This window comes from Aulonocara stuartgranti, assembly GCF_965226115.1.
Source record: "Aulonocara stuartgranti genome assembly, chromosome: 23".
In the NCBI taxonomy this organism is placed as follows: Eukaryota; Metazoa; Chordata; class Actinopteri; order Cichliformes; family Cichlidae; genus Aulonocara; species Aulonocara stuartgranti.
This window is the reverse complement of record NC_138958.1, coordinates 24,037,578-24,055,989: the sequence shown is the minus strand read 5'-3', so window position 1 is coordinate 24,055,989 and position 18,412 is coordinate 24,037,578. Positions and strand designations below refer to the sequence as shown.

The 18,412-nt window shown below is 43.9% G+C and overlaps 1 protein-coding gene across 14 annotated transcripts in view; it reads right to left on the bottom strand.

The window, feature by feature from the left end:
* LOC309700519 (nck-associated protein 5-like) overlaps positions 1-18,412 on the bottom strand; it is a 188,052-nt gene that overhangs the window by 68,182 nt on the left and 101,458 nt on the right. For all 14 annotated transcript variants that reach the window (XM_082524102.1, XM_082524101.1, XM_082524104.1 and 11 more), the window contains one exon: positions 7,296-7,429. In XM_082524102.1, the coding sequence (XP_082380228.1) occupies positions 7,296-7,429 (134 nt within the window). The remainder of the gene's footprint in view (positions 1-7,295; positions 7,430-18,412) is intronic.

Genomic DNA, 18,412 nt, shown 5'->3' with positions numbered 1-18,412 from the left:
CAATGAATGGCAAACAGGCAGATTATTACACCGAGGTGACCCTTCTTTGATTTATTTCAGAGGAAGAAATTCAGCGTTTACATTTTTTAAACTCACCTCAGCTGAACTACAGGGGCAGAGGCGGACGAATCGACCCTTTAGGAAGTAGGTGAGCTGCTTGTGTAACACATCTGTGTATATGTGTCATTCAGAGCAGCTGCCAGACAGCGAAATCTATAGTGCAACCATGAGATCAGTTTGAATTACATGCTCTTTGGCTTTAGGCTACAGTCACCAGCTTCACACTCCAGAGAAAACCGGTGAGCTGCTGCTGCTGTAGATGGATGCCCTACTTCCACACACGCTTGTAATCTGACCTATTAACATCATAACCAGCATGTTTAATCCAAGGTGGAAGTTGCTGTGGTGCAATGGAGAGGGCATGTGCAAGTATTTGTGGCCGTCTGACACAATTACAAGCAGATAACGGGTCACTTTTTGCCACAGAAACCCAGTGGAGTGCTTTAAGTGAGGGGACTGTGTCTTATCTTCAAAGAAAAATGTGAAGATTGATACCAAAGCCCTCTTATGGGCTAGTAATTTAGTGCATGTGATAGAGTAGAATAACCCAAATTAAGTTCAATCAGACATAATTCCCTGGTCAGATTTGGAAGTTAAAGAGAGGAGGGAGGGGGCTGAAACGGACCAATAAATCCTTTCAAATATGAGGTGCTCCCAAAATAGTCCAGACACCTATTATCTATTTAACAGCCCCATTCCCCCATTGGGCAACAGTAAGGAAGTAACTTCAAAAAAGACTGACCCCTCCTCCATCCTGTTAATGACCCAAGATGTGTCGCCTTGAACAGAGGGCCTGATTCATCTGGCTAAACCCTGCAGAGGGAGTGGGAGGAGGGGGGAAGATCTGTTTTGAATGCGCCAAATTAAAACACTTGGACCTGGCGTGGCTGGATGCTTGAATGATTAGAAGAGAGGGCATTGATCTGCAAACAGAGCGCAATCACTCAGCTCCCCCTGTCTGAGCCTATCAGGCTTTGGCGGTCCAGCTGTGGCGGCGGTGGTGGTAATGGAAGCAGAACATGAACGCTGCAGACCGCGGTGGGATCTCAACCTGAGCGTGACTGTCCAAACAACGCGTCCAGACTTGAAAAGCGCTGCCATTCCTGCATGTTTACATCACCGGCCTCCTAAATACGCTGCGTATGCAAGCGTGCATGCATGTTCTCACACACCGTGCTGAAAAGAGCACGCCGCTGGGCTGTAAATCTGCAGGCACCCGTCGTCATCTGCTGCTGTTGTTAGTCTGGCCATAAGTCTCCCATATCCTGCGTGAAGAGGGCCCTTCAAAGACAGTAATGAGTCAAAGTCAAGTGGAGCGAGTCGGCTGTAAACGCCCCAGTTTTGTCAATGAGCGCGCCCGTCTTCTGGGCGACAGAGAGTCTGATTTAAAGATAGAGCAGAAAAAAGTAGAGAGGAATCTCTTGGAAAACAAGGACTTCACATTTTCACTCCTTTCTGGAAGTGTCTGACCTCCAAGAACAGGCAGAGGGATGAGTCCAATAAAGTTTTTAGAGTGTGAGGAAGGAAACAAAACAAATCACTGCAAAAAGTTCCTGGGTAAAATGAAATTTGCACTTGTGCTCATTACCTGCAAAAACTGTCTTCTTCATCCTCAAGCCACATTTTTAATGCAGGGTCCCCAGTGGCCCCTGTGTCTCCCCGGCGGTCATCCTGTCTGAGCTTGGAGCCGAGATGTAGTCAAGGCCTCGGAGAACAGACATCCAAATGTGCTCGATCGTTTCTGTCCCTGACATTAATTTATGCCATCATTTAAGGAAGGACAAGAAGATTTTTAAGTTGTGTCCCCCATCTTTTCTCTGTCTTTCCCCTGCTGGGCCAGTCCTGGCTCTTAAAGTGTCCGTGTGGAGTTGTGGGGACGTCCAGGGTGGGCCGAGGACGCTGCTGAAGTCTCCCGCTAATCCACTGGAGTTTAATGACTGCAGAGGCCTTGCAAGTAGTGGGGGGAAGCCTTAGAGAGGGGGTCGGTCAGGGGAGGTTGGGCATGTGACCCACACCAGGCTAAGAGCCCAACTGGTTGGGGGAGGGTGCGTGTGCATGCAGAGGAGAGGATATAGACCTATGTCTAGAGTTAAGTGGCCAGTCAGTTGAAGAATGCCAGCTTTCTGATCTCGGGAGCAAATTGAGCTATTTCTTTTATTTTCTTTCTTGTTTTGTTTTTTTTTTCTTTAGGGTGAAAGCTGAAAAGAAAAAGCCAGTTGTTTCAGTTTTGCCAATTCCTGCCTTAAATTGTTACCCCTGCCAAAAAAGGAAAAAAAAAATAGCCTGAGCATTACAAAGGACAGAAAAAAAGCAAAGGAGACAAAACAAAGGCTGTAAGAAGCCGAGATTCCCTGGAGTTTGTCTGGCTGTAGGGGTGACCGACTGATCTTTTCTGTTTGGTGTTGCTTTTTGTTCACGTATCTGATACAGTAAAGAGCAGCTGTAACAAGCAGCTCATTACCTTCCTGCTTCACATCATCACACAACAAAGCAGAGAGCTCAAAAAGCAAAGAATTCGGAGCAGAAATTACTTATTTGCATAGAGTCTGATCCCACAGCTAAAGCACTTGGCTGGCTTTTATCATTCCGACTGGTCCGCCTTATTTCCATCCTCATCTCTGTGATTCCAAAAGTGCCACCTCAATTAATTAGCGACACGCAAATCAATTGTTGCCTGAGGTCAAGCAGATCACGGTCTATTTATAAGACTGGACGTCCACTTAACATGATTTGTGGGCATTAACTCAAAAAGACACATTGATGAACTAAGGTTTCTACCCCCACCCCCCCCCCCACACACACACACACACACATCAAATGCACAACAAATAATGAGCCCGAATCAATCAATCAGCCAGCAGAGAGGTAAATAAGTGTCGTCTGCCGGTTGAAGGCAAGCATCCGTAAGCCAACAACTGAAACAGCAGATGCAAGTAGGGCAAAGGTTTACAGGAAGGCTTCTTTTTTTTACTGGCTAATTAAAGTGACCACACTGTTGTCCCATCTGCCACCGCAGATTATTGGCTGCCATGTAAGCATGCTAATGCGGCGAAGGGACCAGGTACCAGTAAACACACTCCACATGCTTGTTAGGGGACTCGTTCACATTCAGATAAGCGCTCGGGCATCGCTTTAAACAAAGATTAAGGCTCTGAAAGTGAAATCCTGTTAGCTTATTTGTGCAGAGGCGTTAGGGGAGCGGGGAGATATCTTTCGAACTTGCAGCCCGAACCCCGCGTTCCCTTTGGGAGTTGCTAAGAAGCATTGACGACGCGGGGAAATTGCAGCAATCGAGCATGATGTCAGCGCGCCACACCGCTGGAATGGCAACAGCCGAGCGAGGTAGGGCCGAACATCCCCACTTCGATGAGCGCTTTTTAAGGACATAATGGAATCTTTGTCTTTACTGCCACGCCGTTGCTTGGCAGCAGGAACGGTAGCCGCCGGATGCCCGATGAGAGCCATCTATCTGGACAACCCCTGCCATGCAGACAAATTCATCTGGCTCTGCGGGGACCTGTGCAGGACCCAATCAGGGATAAGCTTCATATATTTCCCCCCTAATAGAATTGCTGTACTTCATCTCACTCTGGCTTCAGCACATTGACTCTTGTATTGCGAGCTACTATCTCACTAATTCACTTTTAGCCTTGAGGAGCGAGTGCACTGTATCTGCACTCTTTATTATGCCGGGGAACCTGTGCAAAAACCCAATAAGTCTACGTAAAGGTCAGAAGGTGACCCCGATGGAAGACGTGGACAGGGGAAATGCCGGAAATAGAAAACTGCTTCAGGTTTAGGAAGGATAAAGCAAAATGAACTCCCCTCAGCTATCTCCAAAACAGTGTAAACTGTATAAATGTGCATCAGGAATGTGAGGAAGGCCAACATGAGTGAGAAACACCGCTGAGCTTAATTCAGAGGCATCAATGGAACATTTTAAATATGTGATAAATCTTTGGAATGGCTCTTAAATATTTTATTCCTCCCCTGGCAGCGACTCTGCCCTCGTCTGCACTATAACACTGGGACCATTAAAACGTACCGGATTTTCTCCAACCAACTTAATGAGAAGATAAGCAGTCAATGTAAAATCCCCCAGACTCTTTTTTCCCCAGCCCTGTCCTTTTGCATACTGAATGCCTATCGCCTAATTATGGCATCAACTCGGGCCCTGGCTCTTGATTTGCTGTCCCTCTCTGTCACACTTCAGCAGCTGCAAAGAGGAGGATGAGTTCATGAAATAGAGGTTACTGAAGTTATGACGAGAGCATTGTTTAAGGGCTTCACACCTTATGGGTTCCCTTTCTGCAAAGCAAAAGTAATGTATCAGACGATCTTTTTCTGACGAAGACAAGGTCAAGCGTCGCAGAGAAATGGCACTGAAGTGCTCTGATGAAATGGAAAAGCAAAGATAAGAATGTGAGAAATAGAAAAAGTGGGAACAAGGTATCGATTTTGAAGGTTACTGAAAGATTGTGCTGATTGCAGAAAATTGCTGGCAAAAATCTATTGCTTTCACTAAAAGGGATAGTTACTGGTTTCTGGACGCTTCAGGGAAAAAATGCTCCAGGCTGCTGTACATGCCACTGATATCTCCTTAAAGAGAAACAGTTTGATAAAAAATGTCCAAGTTTGCTTTATTAGATTTACTCTGATCACTTGGATCACCCATTACTGCAGCTTACTGTGAAGTTTTAAGAAATTGGAGCAAAGGGTTAAACTCAGTACCCAGGCAAAGGCTTAGTACAGTGATGGTGGCTGTGGCTCCTCTAGTCCACATGCCAAAATATCCTTCGACAAGATACTGAACCCCCGAGCTGTTGGGTTAAAAGTGCACAGGTATAGAAAAGGGTACTTGTTTGAATGACGTTTGTAGTAAGGAAGTGCTTTGAGTGCTCAAATAGAGTAGAAAAGCACTACTAACTCAAAAGCTGCATTGGGACAGATTGGAATCTTCACCGTGCCAATTTTGGCCTAACCTGGCTCCGTTTTTTTGCTGCCTCTGCAAGCTGCTTTGCAACCCACCTCAATCCCAGCTCACCCTTTTCATTGCATGTCTGACCCAGTCGTGTTTGTTGGTTGTCTGCTGGGTGATAGCATTGATCAGAATAGAAATCAGGAACTGGCTGTATTGTTCCATACAACTATACTCAGTATTGTCTGCAATATCTTTTTAACCCTATGACCATGATTGCCCACTTTGGGTCTGGAAGGAGTTGTTGTCAAGGGTGGATGAGTTTAAGTATCTTAGACAGTACAGCTGCTACTCCTCCACATCGAAAGGAGCCAGGGGAGGTCATTCAGGTATCTGACTAGGAAATCAGTATTTTTCCCCCTGAATTCGCTGAATGTCACTGTGAATGCTTTCTGTGTGGACATAGCTTTCAATACTTTTAAATGCACTTTTATAAAGAATATGGGAGTTGAGATTCTTCACTCTTGCACATCTATCGTTTTTTCTTAGCATTGGGTCCAAAAGTCCAGTTTTATTAAGCCTCTGGTAAAGACATATTTTAGAAGACAGAAAAGTCTAGCATGGCTCATTTTTCCTTCGTGAATGAAAAGTTAAAAAAAAAAAAAAAAAAAAGTGAACACAGGTGCCCTTTTCCAGGGCAACAGAGTTCAAACCAGAGAGGAAAAAACATCCAGGGGTCTCTGAGTCCAGACTCTGACTCCGAGCTACAGACTTTGAGTAAAATCTACTCAAACTCCTGTCATAACTTTTACAGCAAAGAGACAATAATTACTCGATGACCAGATGCTTTGGCCTTTTCAAATGAAAGTAGGACAACAAGTAATGCAAGGGACTCGAAATAAGTCAAACCTCTGAAGGATTAAGCGCATTTCTTCACTGATTACAATTTTTTGCAGATGGCTTGTGATGACCTGCAGTTTAGTGAAAGGAAAGCGTGTGAGGTCATCTCTTTAAAACCTTTTATTACCCAAGGATTATTCATCTAGCGTGGTGTCCGACACATCCATAAAGTCTCAAATAAGAACAGAAAATAAATGGAAAAGCAGTTCAAGGATTTATGTGTGGGTGGTTGCCCTTAAATGGGGTTAAGAAGTAAAATTTTTCTTCTTTAAAATGTTACAGATACTGTGCCGTGAAAAAGTATCTGCCTCCTTCCTGATTTCTGAGGGTTTTTTTGCAAATTTGTCACACTTTCATGTTTCAGATAACAAAGCAAATTTGAATATTAAACAAAGAAATGGATAAGGGACAACAGTTATCCAAACCTACTTGTTAATGCCCATAAACTTAAAAAGTAGTTGTTCCGCCCTTCGCAGCAAGAACTGCAATCGAGCTTCAGTGATAAGTGCAGGTGAATCTTTCACATCATTGCGGAAGAATTTTGGTCCAGTCTTATGAAATGCTGTTAGTTTTATGTCAGATGTAAAAGGACCCAAACCTTCCACAAAGTTCAGCTTTTGTCTCGTCAGTCCACAGAATATTTTCTTCTTTTCAAGATGTTTTTGGTAAATGTGAAATGTGAACTTTGACCTTAACCGAGGTCAAAGTTCAAAGTGAGGCCTGTGGTTCTTTAATGTTGTTCTGGTGCAGTAATTTTGGTAGGCTGGTCACTCGCCACTGATACAAGTTTTCTCCATGTGTGTATAATGGCTCTCACTGTGGTTCATTGGAGTTACAAAACCTTAGAAATGGCTTTCTAACCCTTTCCACTGACACATGTCAGTGCCTTTGTTTCTCAGCTCTTTAGATCGTGGCCTGATGTGTTGCTGTTTGAGGTCTTTTAACCTGCTTCACTTTCTCAGACAGGTTCTATTTAAGTGGTTTCTGGATTCAACAGGGCTGCCAGTAACCAAGCCTGAGTGAGTCTTGTGAAACTGAACTCAGCTTTCTAACAAATGTGGTTAATCATCAAAGAAAAACTGAATTTTGTACTTACTCAGGGTAAAACAACTAGACAAACAACAAAGAAATGAGGTGGGGGGCAAATACTTTTTCACAGCACTGCATAAAAAGGAGATCAAATCACTCAAGTGAAACACAATCATTTTATAGACGCTCGTACTTTTCATCACCTCCCACAAAGGGTTACAGAGGGCTGAATACAATATTTGCTGATGCTGAATAAACAGGATCAGTATCATAGCAACTTTGTAATTCGTCCTCTATTTGTTTTTATTTATTCCTTTTGTTCAAACGTAATGAGTGAGGGCTGAAAAATGGGATTTAAAGCCCGCTCTGTGCTCCTGGGTTCTTTTACCTGGAGAATTGCAGCTGCAGTGAAACCACCTGCGCCTGACCCAGCTCGGACTCCTCCGCCACTTCCCGGAGACGCTTCTCGCTCTCCAGTCGCAGGCGTCGCTCTTCCTCTAGCTCGTGGATCAGCTTTTCTCGCTGTGGGAAAGAGCAGAAGGACGATCAACTCTCAGGCAGTGTGTGGCCTGGGGCTAAAAAGATCACCCTCAAGTCACATGCCACAATTTTTACGACCCCCTTCCCCGAATATTCGACCCTCCTCGGATGAGGGCAAGCAAACACAGGCTGTCTCAGCATCATAATCACCAAAACATCTGCTCACCAAACATCTGAAACCAAACACAGCTTGTCCTAGCTGAAAAAGACAATCCACGCCTCGCCGCTTTTTCCCCTGACTTTAGGTGTGAGAGGAAATAAAAGAATAAGGGCATGATGACATTTAGGCCGCCTCGATTGGCATTACTTCCAGTAGTTTGTTGTTACTTTGAAACACTCATAATGAGCCTCCGCTTCTTTCTGTCTCTATGAGAGAAAGTTCACACTAAATGTCATCTGAAATCACTGAGCCCGCCCTCCCGTGCCTCAGTCTTTCTCCTGCTTTTCATTTCATTTCAGATCTATTCAGAAAATGCTCCCCGATATCACTGAAGCTATGAATAGCATGTTTACCCTGCTCCTCTCTTCCTCACACCATGCAAACCGTCCTCTCTTCTTCTGCGTGTTTCACCTTTTTTTCCCCCCTTTACGTTATAGTTATGATGATGAGTAAACATGACCTCATTCGACCCAACTATTGATAGATCCTGAATTAAAAAGCTGGAGTTCCTCGGTAAGAGGAGGGAGGGATCACTTATGCCTACTTATCTCTGCTTTCCATTCCTTGATTTCAGAGCTTTATAAATGTTGCTTGTGGTGTATATGGTCTCCATGAAGCATTTAGCCAGTTTTCTCTGGTCTTTTCCAATTCTTTAATTGGATTCTTCATTTCTGAAGGATTCTGTCTTTGGATCCCAAAAGAGAAAGACATCCTTGCCTCAAACCCAACTTCAAAGACTAAGGTCCCTGTGGTGGCACACTCCCTACTCCAGTTTTCTTGACAAAGTTGCAAAAAAAGCTTTAAGCAAATTCCTAGCAGCAAGGCGGAGGATTTTTTTTTTTAGCTGACGGAGCAAATAAGACGGGATCATTCTCTTGGTCTGGCAGTTTCTATTGTACATAAAGCCAAGCATCTGTCGCTGCTGCTGACAGTCTATGACAAAGCCACTGGCTTCCATTTCCGTAGATTTGGGTGATCTACCAACTGTCAAAGCCTTGCCAGGAATATCAGCTAAAAATACAAGATTGTAAAATATCTGCAAATGGGTCTGAGGCCAAAGACACACACTAGAAAGAAAAAGGGAGACAGTTTCTTCTTTTGCAAACAAAGATGCAGTGTTTGGTGAATAAGAGATTCAACTTTGGCTTAACAAGGGTTGATTAGAGATGATTATCATCCTTTTATTTCCACCTAGGAGTACAAGTACCCAGGGAGGTGGTGAAAAACGTATATGTGGATATACAGTGCAAAAGTCTCGACTCACTTCTGATTTCTTTTCTTTGGCTAGGAAAATGGGACACTGTTCAAATGAACAGATACTGACACTTCTTTTGTCCGGTTTCCTCAAATTTTTTAAGGACACCCTGCACACCATTGTGAGATATGTTACATTTTCAGCCAATATCTCTTTGGGAATCACCTTGCTGGTGCAAAAGTACTATTTTATCTCTGTCAAACTGTGGTATCTTTGACATCTTTCACAGATTGTTACTAGCAGCCCGTCACAAAAACGCACAGAGGGCCTAAAGACACATCTTATAATTGGGTATTTGCAAAGTTCTCTGTTATGCATAGTCACAAGAATAGTTAATCCCCTGAGTTAAGTTTCTTTTTTGTGCTTAAATGACTCATAGGTCTGTGTAAGTGGCTCAACAAACAAATAAAACATTCCTCTGAAAATGGTCAGTTACAAGGACTGGACTGAAAATGAGCAATAAAGGAGTCAACGTGCAAAAAAAGCTTCAGGAAGCCTAAAGAACTATTCACCCAGAGCACTTTAAACATTACCACAAAGTCTGGCTCTGTGGAAGAAAACATCTGAAGTGAATGCATTAGTATTTTAAACAGAGACTACTGTACATAAGTGAATAAAAGTTTTAAATAACCTTTTAAATAACAGCCTTCACTGTACTCTACAGTATATCTATGGAAACACACCTGTTACCTTGGGAATTCTCCTGCACCTCTCCTGACAGATTCCTTTAAACATCTGAAGTTTTGAAAGCTCTTTGCTGTAAAAGTAAGTCTCTGGATAATCCTCTGGATAAAACATTTGAACTTTATATAAGAGTTCAATGAGAATCAGTTCAGTTGTTTACAGATGTGTACTGGCTACTATTTAACATGAATCTAAATGTGATTGGTTAACTCTAAACAGAGGGTGTGCACACATGCTTAAATATTCTAGTTGTTTTGGAGTCAATCAGAGTTTAAGAGCCAATGGAAAATGTTGGGAATCACCAGATTATCCTGTCAGTTCTTCATCAGTTCTCTTCAGTGCAAATGGAATTACTTACTGCCCATCCTCATCGTCAGCACCAGTCATGATGTGGTATTACTCAGTGCATGCCTGCAAAGAAGCTGGAGTGCTTTCTCTCAGACAAGCATTATGGGGACATCTTGTGGCGTGAAAGAATATAGGTCAGAGACAGTGAGCGTGTCACTCTGTGTGGCATATGGACAAAACATCCTCCTCGACATGAGGCCCTCCTTTATGCCGGGTCTCTCGTGAAAAACCATGAAACCAAACTGGAAAGAAAAACATCGAAACAACTATAATGTGACACCGAGTCGCATTGCTCCATTACTCCGTATGACCATACTCTCCTTATAAACTGTCTTGTGTCACTACATTGTTACTTCTTTTACAAAAGCAGATCCTAACTGGGTGATTCAGCTGCTGAGGGGGAATATTAAACCAGAGTCACCATTAAAACCAGTCCCCGTCTTCACCGCGGCAGTAAATTCACGGCTACTATGTGCAGCGGGGAGGCTCTCCCTGTCAGGAGTAATGGCTGCTGTAAATCCACTCATACAAGAACGTAAAGTAGTGCATCCCCCTGCCAGGAGCTGGACGTATATATATATATATATATATATATATATATATATATATATATATATATATATGTATGTATATATATATATGACTTTTCTGGTTCTTCTTTCTTTATGACACATAAAGTTGTTTTATGTTTTATAGGACACATTTTCCACTTAGCGTTTAAAGAAACGGGCACCGATTTCAGCCTCCAGCGTCGCAGCAGTTTAGCTGAATTTCACCTCGATGCAAATGAGCACAAAGGCCTTTTATTTGCATCAACATGCATGGCTTTGTTCAGCAAAACAAAACAAAAAAAGCACAGTAGCAGCTTTGGTCCTGATTTTTTTGTTGCCCACACAGGCCTCCAGGCATAAACCACCGACCGCTACGTGTCTGCTGACAGTCTTGCCAACAACCTCAATAACAACACAGGATTTACAGTCTCTACATTGTAGTAAAAGCCCTGCGTTGCTTTTGTTCAATATATAATTTCTGCAATTTTACAAGGCCTGAGGACATTAAATCAAACATTGCTGTATCTTTCTGTGGCCAGAAATCCCCGGCAATACATTTCTCCTCGATTGAAATGTTTATTGTCTGCATCAACTTCTCTCTTTTTTTTTTTTTCCTCCTTTGGTGCTCTAATTGAAAGCATATTCTTTAATAAGCCTTCACTGCAGCCACAAAGACAACACTTCTTTAGAAAAAGCCCTGGGAAGAGATCTCAAAGTCAACACCGAGAGGATGAAAACACGCCTGGCAACTTTCTGTGAGAACATTTATTTTAGTTAATCTGGCCGCTGAGGAGATAATCCCCGCTCTCTTGACAGCCTGTCACTGTTGTATGGATGGGATGAGGCGAGGTGTCCTGCCTTCTTTGTCCTGCAGGGGGCAACATGCTCCTGTTCTATTAAACAATGCAGCGCATAGAAAAAAAAGGAGAAAGAAGCCAATGTCAAATGAAATATGGGGTGTAATCTATAAAATAGCTCCTGCTGGATTTTTATACCACATATATCAGAAACAAGCCCAGATTTGGGCATCAGGGGGTGGGGGGTGAGGGGTGAGGGGGTTTGAGGATTAAATTTGACCTCTGCCACAGAGAGATAAATAAAGAAATATATCCATCTGTATGTGACAGAATTTATCACCATCAACACGCAAAGCCTGAGAAATAAATGAAGAATCTGTTACACCGAGCGGCTTTGGAACATAAGATTTTATTAGCTGCACTCGAGCCCAAAATGAAGCCTCCCGCTTCGGTAATTGGACAACATTAGATGGTAATGGTATTCATCCGAGCTGAATTACTAGAATACTCGGAGCCCCCCTTTCATACCCTCTAAGATTCACTGAGGACTCTAAATTAATTAGAGGCCTCTGCCTCTCCTTGTTGTGCTGTGCTGCGACCTTATCAGGTTAAGTGCATGTGTGTGTGTCCCATCGTGTTGTAGGATGTCCATCTGCAACTGTATATACACTGTACTCGTTCAGGGTTAGGGGGTACAGGCCCAATAATCTCTTCATTACACAGGACATCCCCCCCCTTGCCTCGGTTGGAGCTCTTTGCCTAATCAAAGGGGCCGGGAGCGGCTCGGAGGCTCGCTGGCAAAGCAAACATCGGGGACACAAAGCACTGTGCAGGTTCTCCATTCATTAATAAAACATGCCACCGGGCTGTTTGTGTGCATCAGCGAGGCTGGATTCAAATGAAAGTGTAACACGAGGAGGATCGGGCCTCCTGGCCTGCCTGGCTGGCTCCCAGATACAAGTCGTAAAGATAAAAATTATAATTATGCTCTTGTTTGTTTAGAAACAGAAGAGAAAGCATCAAAGTGCAGGAGTGTGTGTTTTCTGATTACTTGTGACTAAAGTGAGCCCAAACAGTGTTTTATCACCCCACCCCACCCCACACCAAAAGACTCCATCAATTCAATTATCATGGAGTGCCACTATTGGAGTGTACCACTGCTCTCTTAGACAGCCACGGGCACTGTGGCAAATAATACACACACCCCAGGAATATGCAAAATCATACGAGTGGCCCATTTATCATTGCCAAGGGAGCTCCCCCACCCCACCCACGCACACACACCCAGAATGGGACGGTGTGGAGATGCGATCTGGACCTGGCTGTCAGCGCTCGTCACCCGGTGAATGTGCTGAGTCCTGCGGGGGGACCCCATCGCGGCCCCTGCCCGTGGCTGATAAGGCCAATCTGCAGAGACAGCACCTGAGTCCCCCCCAGTTCCCAAACCTCCACGCTGTCACACATCCTCCAAACAGCTGTCAGAAACCCTATATGAGGGTCCCCGAGCGCCCGAGCTCCACGTGGAGCCTCTCCTTTTTAAGCCCGTCAGAGAGCCCCTTTATCTGCTGGCAGCACGCTACGGAGCATGTCCACTCTGAAGGTGCTTTTTCTTTTTTACACACCAATAAATCACTGTCAGATAATCATCATACCTCGATCCACTTACAGCTAACTAATTAAACCCCGTGCTCAAAATTAATTAATATTGCCGACCCGGAGCCCTGCCAGTGTGCCTTATTTGCTTATTTGATTTGGCTAAATGTAATCCAGGTGAGCAGAAAAGCCACACATATGGTTATTTAAACAGTGTTAGTTATTACAGAAGTTTTATTTGGTGATAATATGCAAATGCTACACACTTATCTAGTAATCTTGGAAAAGTCCAGGAAAGTTTTTGTCTTATTCTTTGCGTTTATTTTAAATGTTGGTGCCTTTCAGGGACAAAATCTCGCTATCTTCCAGTATAACACAGTATTTTTCTAATGCAGTAAGTTTGTGACAGTAATTGCTGTTATGCTGCTTTCAGACTTCTTTGATACGGTTTTCTGGTGTCTGTTGCGGTTCAGCCAATCATTAGCTAGTCTGATGACTTAGCCTCAGGGGGCCTGTGTAGCCAGCAGATATCCAGGCCAAGGCTTCTTGTTTTATCTCCCCCCCTGCCTCCGGTCTTTGTTTACAAATACAGATGATTTTTTGTAACAAAGGGGTAGCCAACAGGAGCAAATCTAACTCTCCTTCAAACAAAAGCCTGCTCGTATGTGCCAGAACACTGAGAAAGAATAAATCTTGTTCATTTCCTGCAAAAGTTCGCATAATTATATATCTGATAGCTGTTAATAGACACTGTGTGTTAGCTGGTATTGTGAAGCGATTACCTGGTCTTTAGGGTGTTTGTAAAAATATTAAGAGAGTCAGAGTCATAACTTCAGCTGGATGCAGATGCCTGGGCTGCCACATTGATATTAGTTTCTTGTCCTTATTCCAGGTGACATTGTGATAAAATCAGTGTTTAAAGTCTAAAATGATCTCTATAGTTGAAGGATGTGACTTTAGTCTTTGGCTCGCTGACTTTCAATCCAGCAGGAGTTGCAGCATTTTCTAGAATACTAAGATGTTCTGTTTCAGGAGGGTCCAAAAGAGCGGTGTCATCTGTGAAATCTACTATTTAATCCTAAAGATACCACCCTCTGAGACCCAGTACAGTAGGAACCTTAAATTAAAAGGATATTGCCAACCATACAGCTGACATCAAAAATCATCATGCTGGTAAATCTTGTTTCTCCAACCAACCATCAGCGAATGCAAGTACTGAAGAATACAAAAGAAAAAAAATGGCAAAGGGTGTTTTAGATGCAGAGATTGGTTGGCAGCTACAAGGTTGCTCAGGAAAAATTTATATTCCCCAACTGGTTGGCAAGTGGTTGCTGGAGGTTGCTAACAGGCACTAATAGGTAAAACAAACTCCTTGCGATCGCTTTGGTCACTAGCATATTGATGCTGTTGCTAGCAGTTTGCAAGAGAGATAGCAACTTGTTGTAAACACTCACCAGCTACTCTCTAAGCTGTAGTGACACTTGAGAAAGTGGAACAACCTGTGGTCCATTTATTGAGCGTTTTTAAGTTTTTGGACTTTAGAGTTTTGTTTATTTTTAAGATCTATTTAATTTCTGGTTTGTTTAGTGTTTACATTTACCCTCATATATTCCTCTTTAGTGTAATTAGTGCTATTCCTAGTTCCCTGGTGCTTTGGAGTTTATTCCTCCCTCAGTGTTCATTTCACCTTTGTCAAGTTTCCTTGCTAAGTTCATCCATGTGTCTGCATTTTTCCCATTTGGTTTTCCCACTTCCTGCTTTATTATGAGAGTTAGTTCATTGTGCTTTGCTTTTAGTTTTGATTCATTGTGTCATCTTTGCTGATTAATTCAGCAAAGAATTCAGTATTTATAGTCACCACCTCCTCGCCACAGGGTTTCCAGCATGTTTTCCTGTGTTTTGAACTGTTTTGTACTGCCTGCCATCAGCCAAAATAGACATCTTGCTTTTTTGTTAAACAAGCTTGCCTGTCTTTGGCCTGGCTGTAGCTCAGGAGGTAGAGCAGATCATCTATTAATCCAAAGGTTGGTGGTTTGATCCCTGACTGCTCCAGCCTGTATGCCTTGGGCAAGATACTAAACCCAGTTGCTCTTTGATGCATCCTGTGTAATATAAGAAATGCATTAAAAAGCACTGTATAAAAATTATTTACCATTGATGTTGGGTCCTCACTCTTAACCACCCCTTGTCTGGAGTGCTGCTTTTCTTAGCAACTCTGGGTTCGATATCTTGCCCAAGGATACTTCAACATGTAGGTGAAAAGAGCAAGGGGATGAACTCACCGACCTCTCGACGAGTAGGTGGATTATTTAAGTCAGATATTTCCTGGAATATCTGACACCTCCTCTATCAGTACCAATTAAAGCCTACCCCAAGTCATGCTTTAGCTTAGAATCTTGATACCAGCTATAAAAGTGTGTAAATGTTTGTAAAAGTCCAACACAGACATACTGCAGAGCTATCCAGGGCTGCTTCTTCAGTGACTATGTTGAATTATTGAATGAAATCCTGAAGCTGAAGTAGCAACAAGATAGATTCGGGTGAAACGACCTGTTAAAAAAGGGGCATTCCCTCATCAGAGAACCGCAAATGTTACTTGATGTGGCGTTACAAACTATGTCACACACTCTTGAAGATTGCAGCACACGCAAAATCCATTTTCATGTACAGAAATAGCTGATTCCTATCGTGGCTTGGAGGCTTATTTAACCATGCTGTGCTCTCACTTTATATTCACAAACGCAGCGCCTCCCCCATCGTCCTCCTCCTTTATCTTAACTTCATTTTCTACATGAAATGCTCCGGAGAAATCAGATTTTTAAATGAGCAAGTTGCTCAATTAAGCCGAGGAGTTGAGGCAAATAAAAAAAACAATTCCCTTTTATCACTTGCATGTATGCTTCGCTCAACCGTGAAAGAATCAAACGCCGCAATCAGCCCGAGCGCCCATGGAAACGGCAATGTGTGGGTATGCACGAGGCGAGGCTCGGATATCACAGAGCATCCACAAAACCCAAAGAAAAATAAAGCTAGTTGTTCTCAAAGCCAGATCATTTATTTTCACATGTTGTTTAGACAGCCGTTTCCAGCGGTCATAATCTCACCTAACAGCTTTAAATGCCTTTTTAATGGCGAGCCCAGCCCCCCTCCGCCCCCTCAGCCCACAGAGCAGGCAGCGCCGCCTTTACAAGCCTACACGTAGACTTGTGTTCTCTGCCCCTGACAGGAAACATCGGCATCCTGCCCCTGATGGACTTAGACTGCACTTCGGAGTGGCATCAAAAGAAAAGTGGGAGACAGAGAGCAGCTCTGCCCTGCCCTGCCCTGCCCGGCACCTCACCGCACCACGCCTCTGGGATCGGGAAGAATTCCAGGGAAAACCTACAGCAGCGACGAGGCCGCGAACAAACGGGAGCAAGCTTGCTGGAAAGAGGCCGAGACTCTCGCAGTATAAACCCCGACCTGTGCTTTGTCAAACACCTAAAGGGAAACCTGCTGTTTTTCTAGCAGGAGTTTCAGCAGAGTGGGCCAAAAGCAGCACGTCCGAGCCTTGATGTGAAGTTTAAGAAGCAGTGAGAGGCGTAAGACAGGCGGATCATTTTCACTAATAACAAAACGCATCTTGTGTGGTCATACATGTGGTGAAATGCAGCGCAGGCCTAATTACTGATTGCCCTGCAAATTATTTAAAAAGGTTTCATGTGATTCTCCCAAACGATCCATAACAAGAGTTGTGCAGCTTCAAGCTGCCAGCAGTATGCGTGCTTCGCGGCGGGACGCCGAATTAAAGCACACACTCCTCAGTAAACTGTGCAGTTAGTGCTGTTTCACATGCGCAACCCGAGGCTTACGATTGTGGCGATGTTTCCTAGCGCCCTGCACGATCATAAAGATACCCTTCCCTTTCTTTTTCCTACACAATGCAGTCGTGATGGCGCTGCAAAAACACTGCCGCACACTCTCGCGGCATCTCTGATCGCCTTATGCGATCAGATCGAGGCAGCGATCAGAGGCTGCTAAAGAGAGGCATCAGATACAGAGGCGGGGTAGTGCCACTTCAAAAGTCTGCGCTGTTTTAATCTGACTCTATCGGTTCATCCCCTTGCAGGCGAAGATGTGGGGGATGTTGGGGAAGAAGGCGATGGGTTTTGGGGGTCTATGACTGGACGCAGGCTGGGGGTGGTTTGCAGTTTCCACTTCACTCTGGCAGCACTTTGACAATTATCTCCTTTACACAGCAGCCTCTTTTTTCACTCCTATTGAAGAACCTCGCCTGAGCTCCGAAGCCTCCCAGGAATGCCAGAGAGAGAGTGGAAGGGGAATCCAATGGGGATAATCCCAATTTCAAATGGAGCTTAGTGATATCCCCCTCCTCCCTTTCTTCCTCCATACCCCCCCCTCCCTCACCCTCCTCCTGTCTGGCACAGATAACTCATCCCTCTCTCAACACTGTGCATGCGCAGACAGTAACTCACGTCGCCCTCTAAAGTAATAATTAGCATGTCATCCAGTCGTGTCAGTTGGAGAGCCGGGCCTTCTGGGGAGGCTCGCGGCATGGCGAAAGATATATTTTGGTTGGGCTGCACTGAGGTCAGAGGAAGCTGGGTTACTGTTAGAGGAGGAGGTGTTGACACGCAAACGTGTTGTCACTTTGGTGTGAGCACACGCAGGTAAAAGAAAGGAAAAAGTGGGGGGCAACTGCAACCAACCTCTGCTGGTGTGGTCCACATGAACTCTCCTACTTGTGCCCCAGAAAGCTGAATCTGTTCATCTGAATGATGTGTTTTCAGTGGGGATGTCCAACGCAACATCCAAATGGACTCCCTTTGACTTTCTCACTGGTATTCCTGGGAGGCTTCAGAGCTTTCCCACTGAAAAGACAACATCCAGATGAACAGATTCCGCTTTCTGGGACTTCTTCGCCTTGATGACTGAGCGTGCATCAACACATCTCCTGCTTATGGCTGGCATTTGGTTTGGTGGACCAGAATGTGGGTCTCCAAGAAAACTGTGTTCATGGCACAAAATGAATCAACCACAGGACAATGTGACCATCGGATTAGAAGTTTGTAGGAACTCAGAATATAACTCAAACAACTGGTTGTTTTCTGGGTACATTCCTATATAAAAGCAAGGTTATCGAGCACCAATGTCATTTTGCAGTTAAATCACCCTCTTGCAGCAGCTACGTGGCTGTTTGTGGAAGAATTTCTGTTTCATATCTGTGGCTCGGGTCTGAACGTAAGCAGATTTATCATTTTTGATAATTTATCACACTCGGTCACTGTATTATCACAAACAGATTGCATCTCATTGTCAATTTGACCCCATTCAACTGCAAACTGAGAGCAGACTGACTTTTTTATCGCCTTCAAATCACTTTGAAGATCTCATCTGACTATGAGTGGTGATCTTACACAGTCTCACTCATTTTGGCCACACTGAGATCTCCAGTTACTGTTTTGTTCCCTACTGTAACTGTAGCGTAGGATATCAGTGACCAAACAACTAAACAAGAGGCTTCAACACAGTAACCCACAAACTTCAAAGTGGCTACTTCAGCCTGTTACAGACATT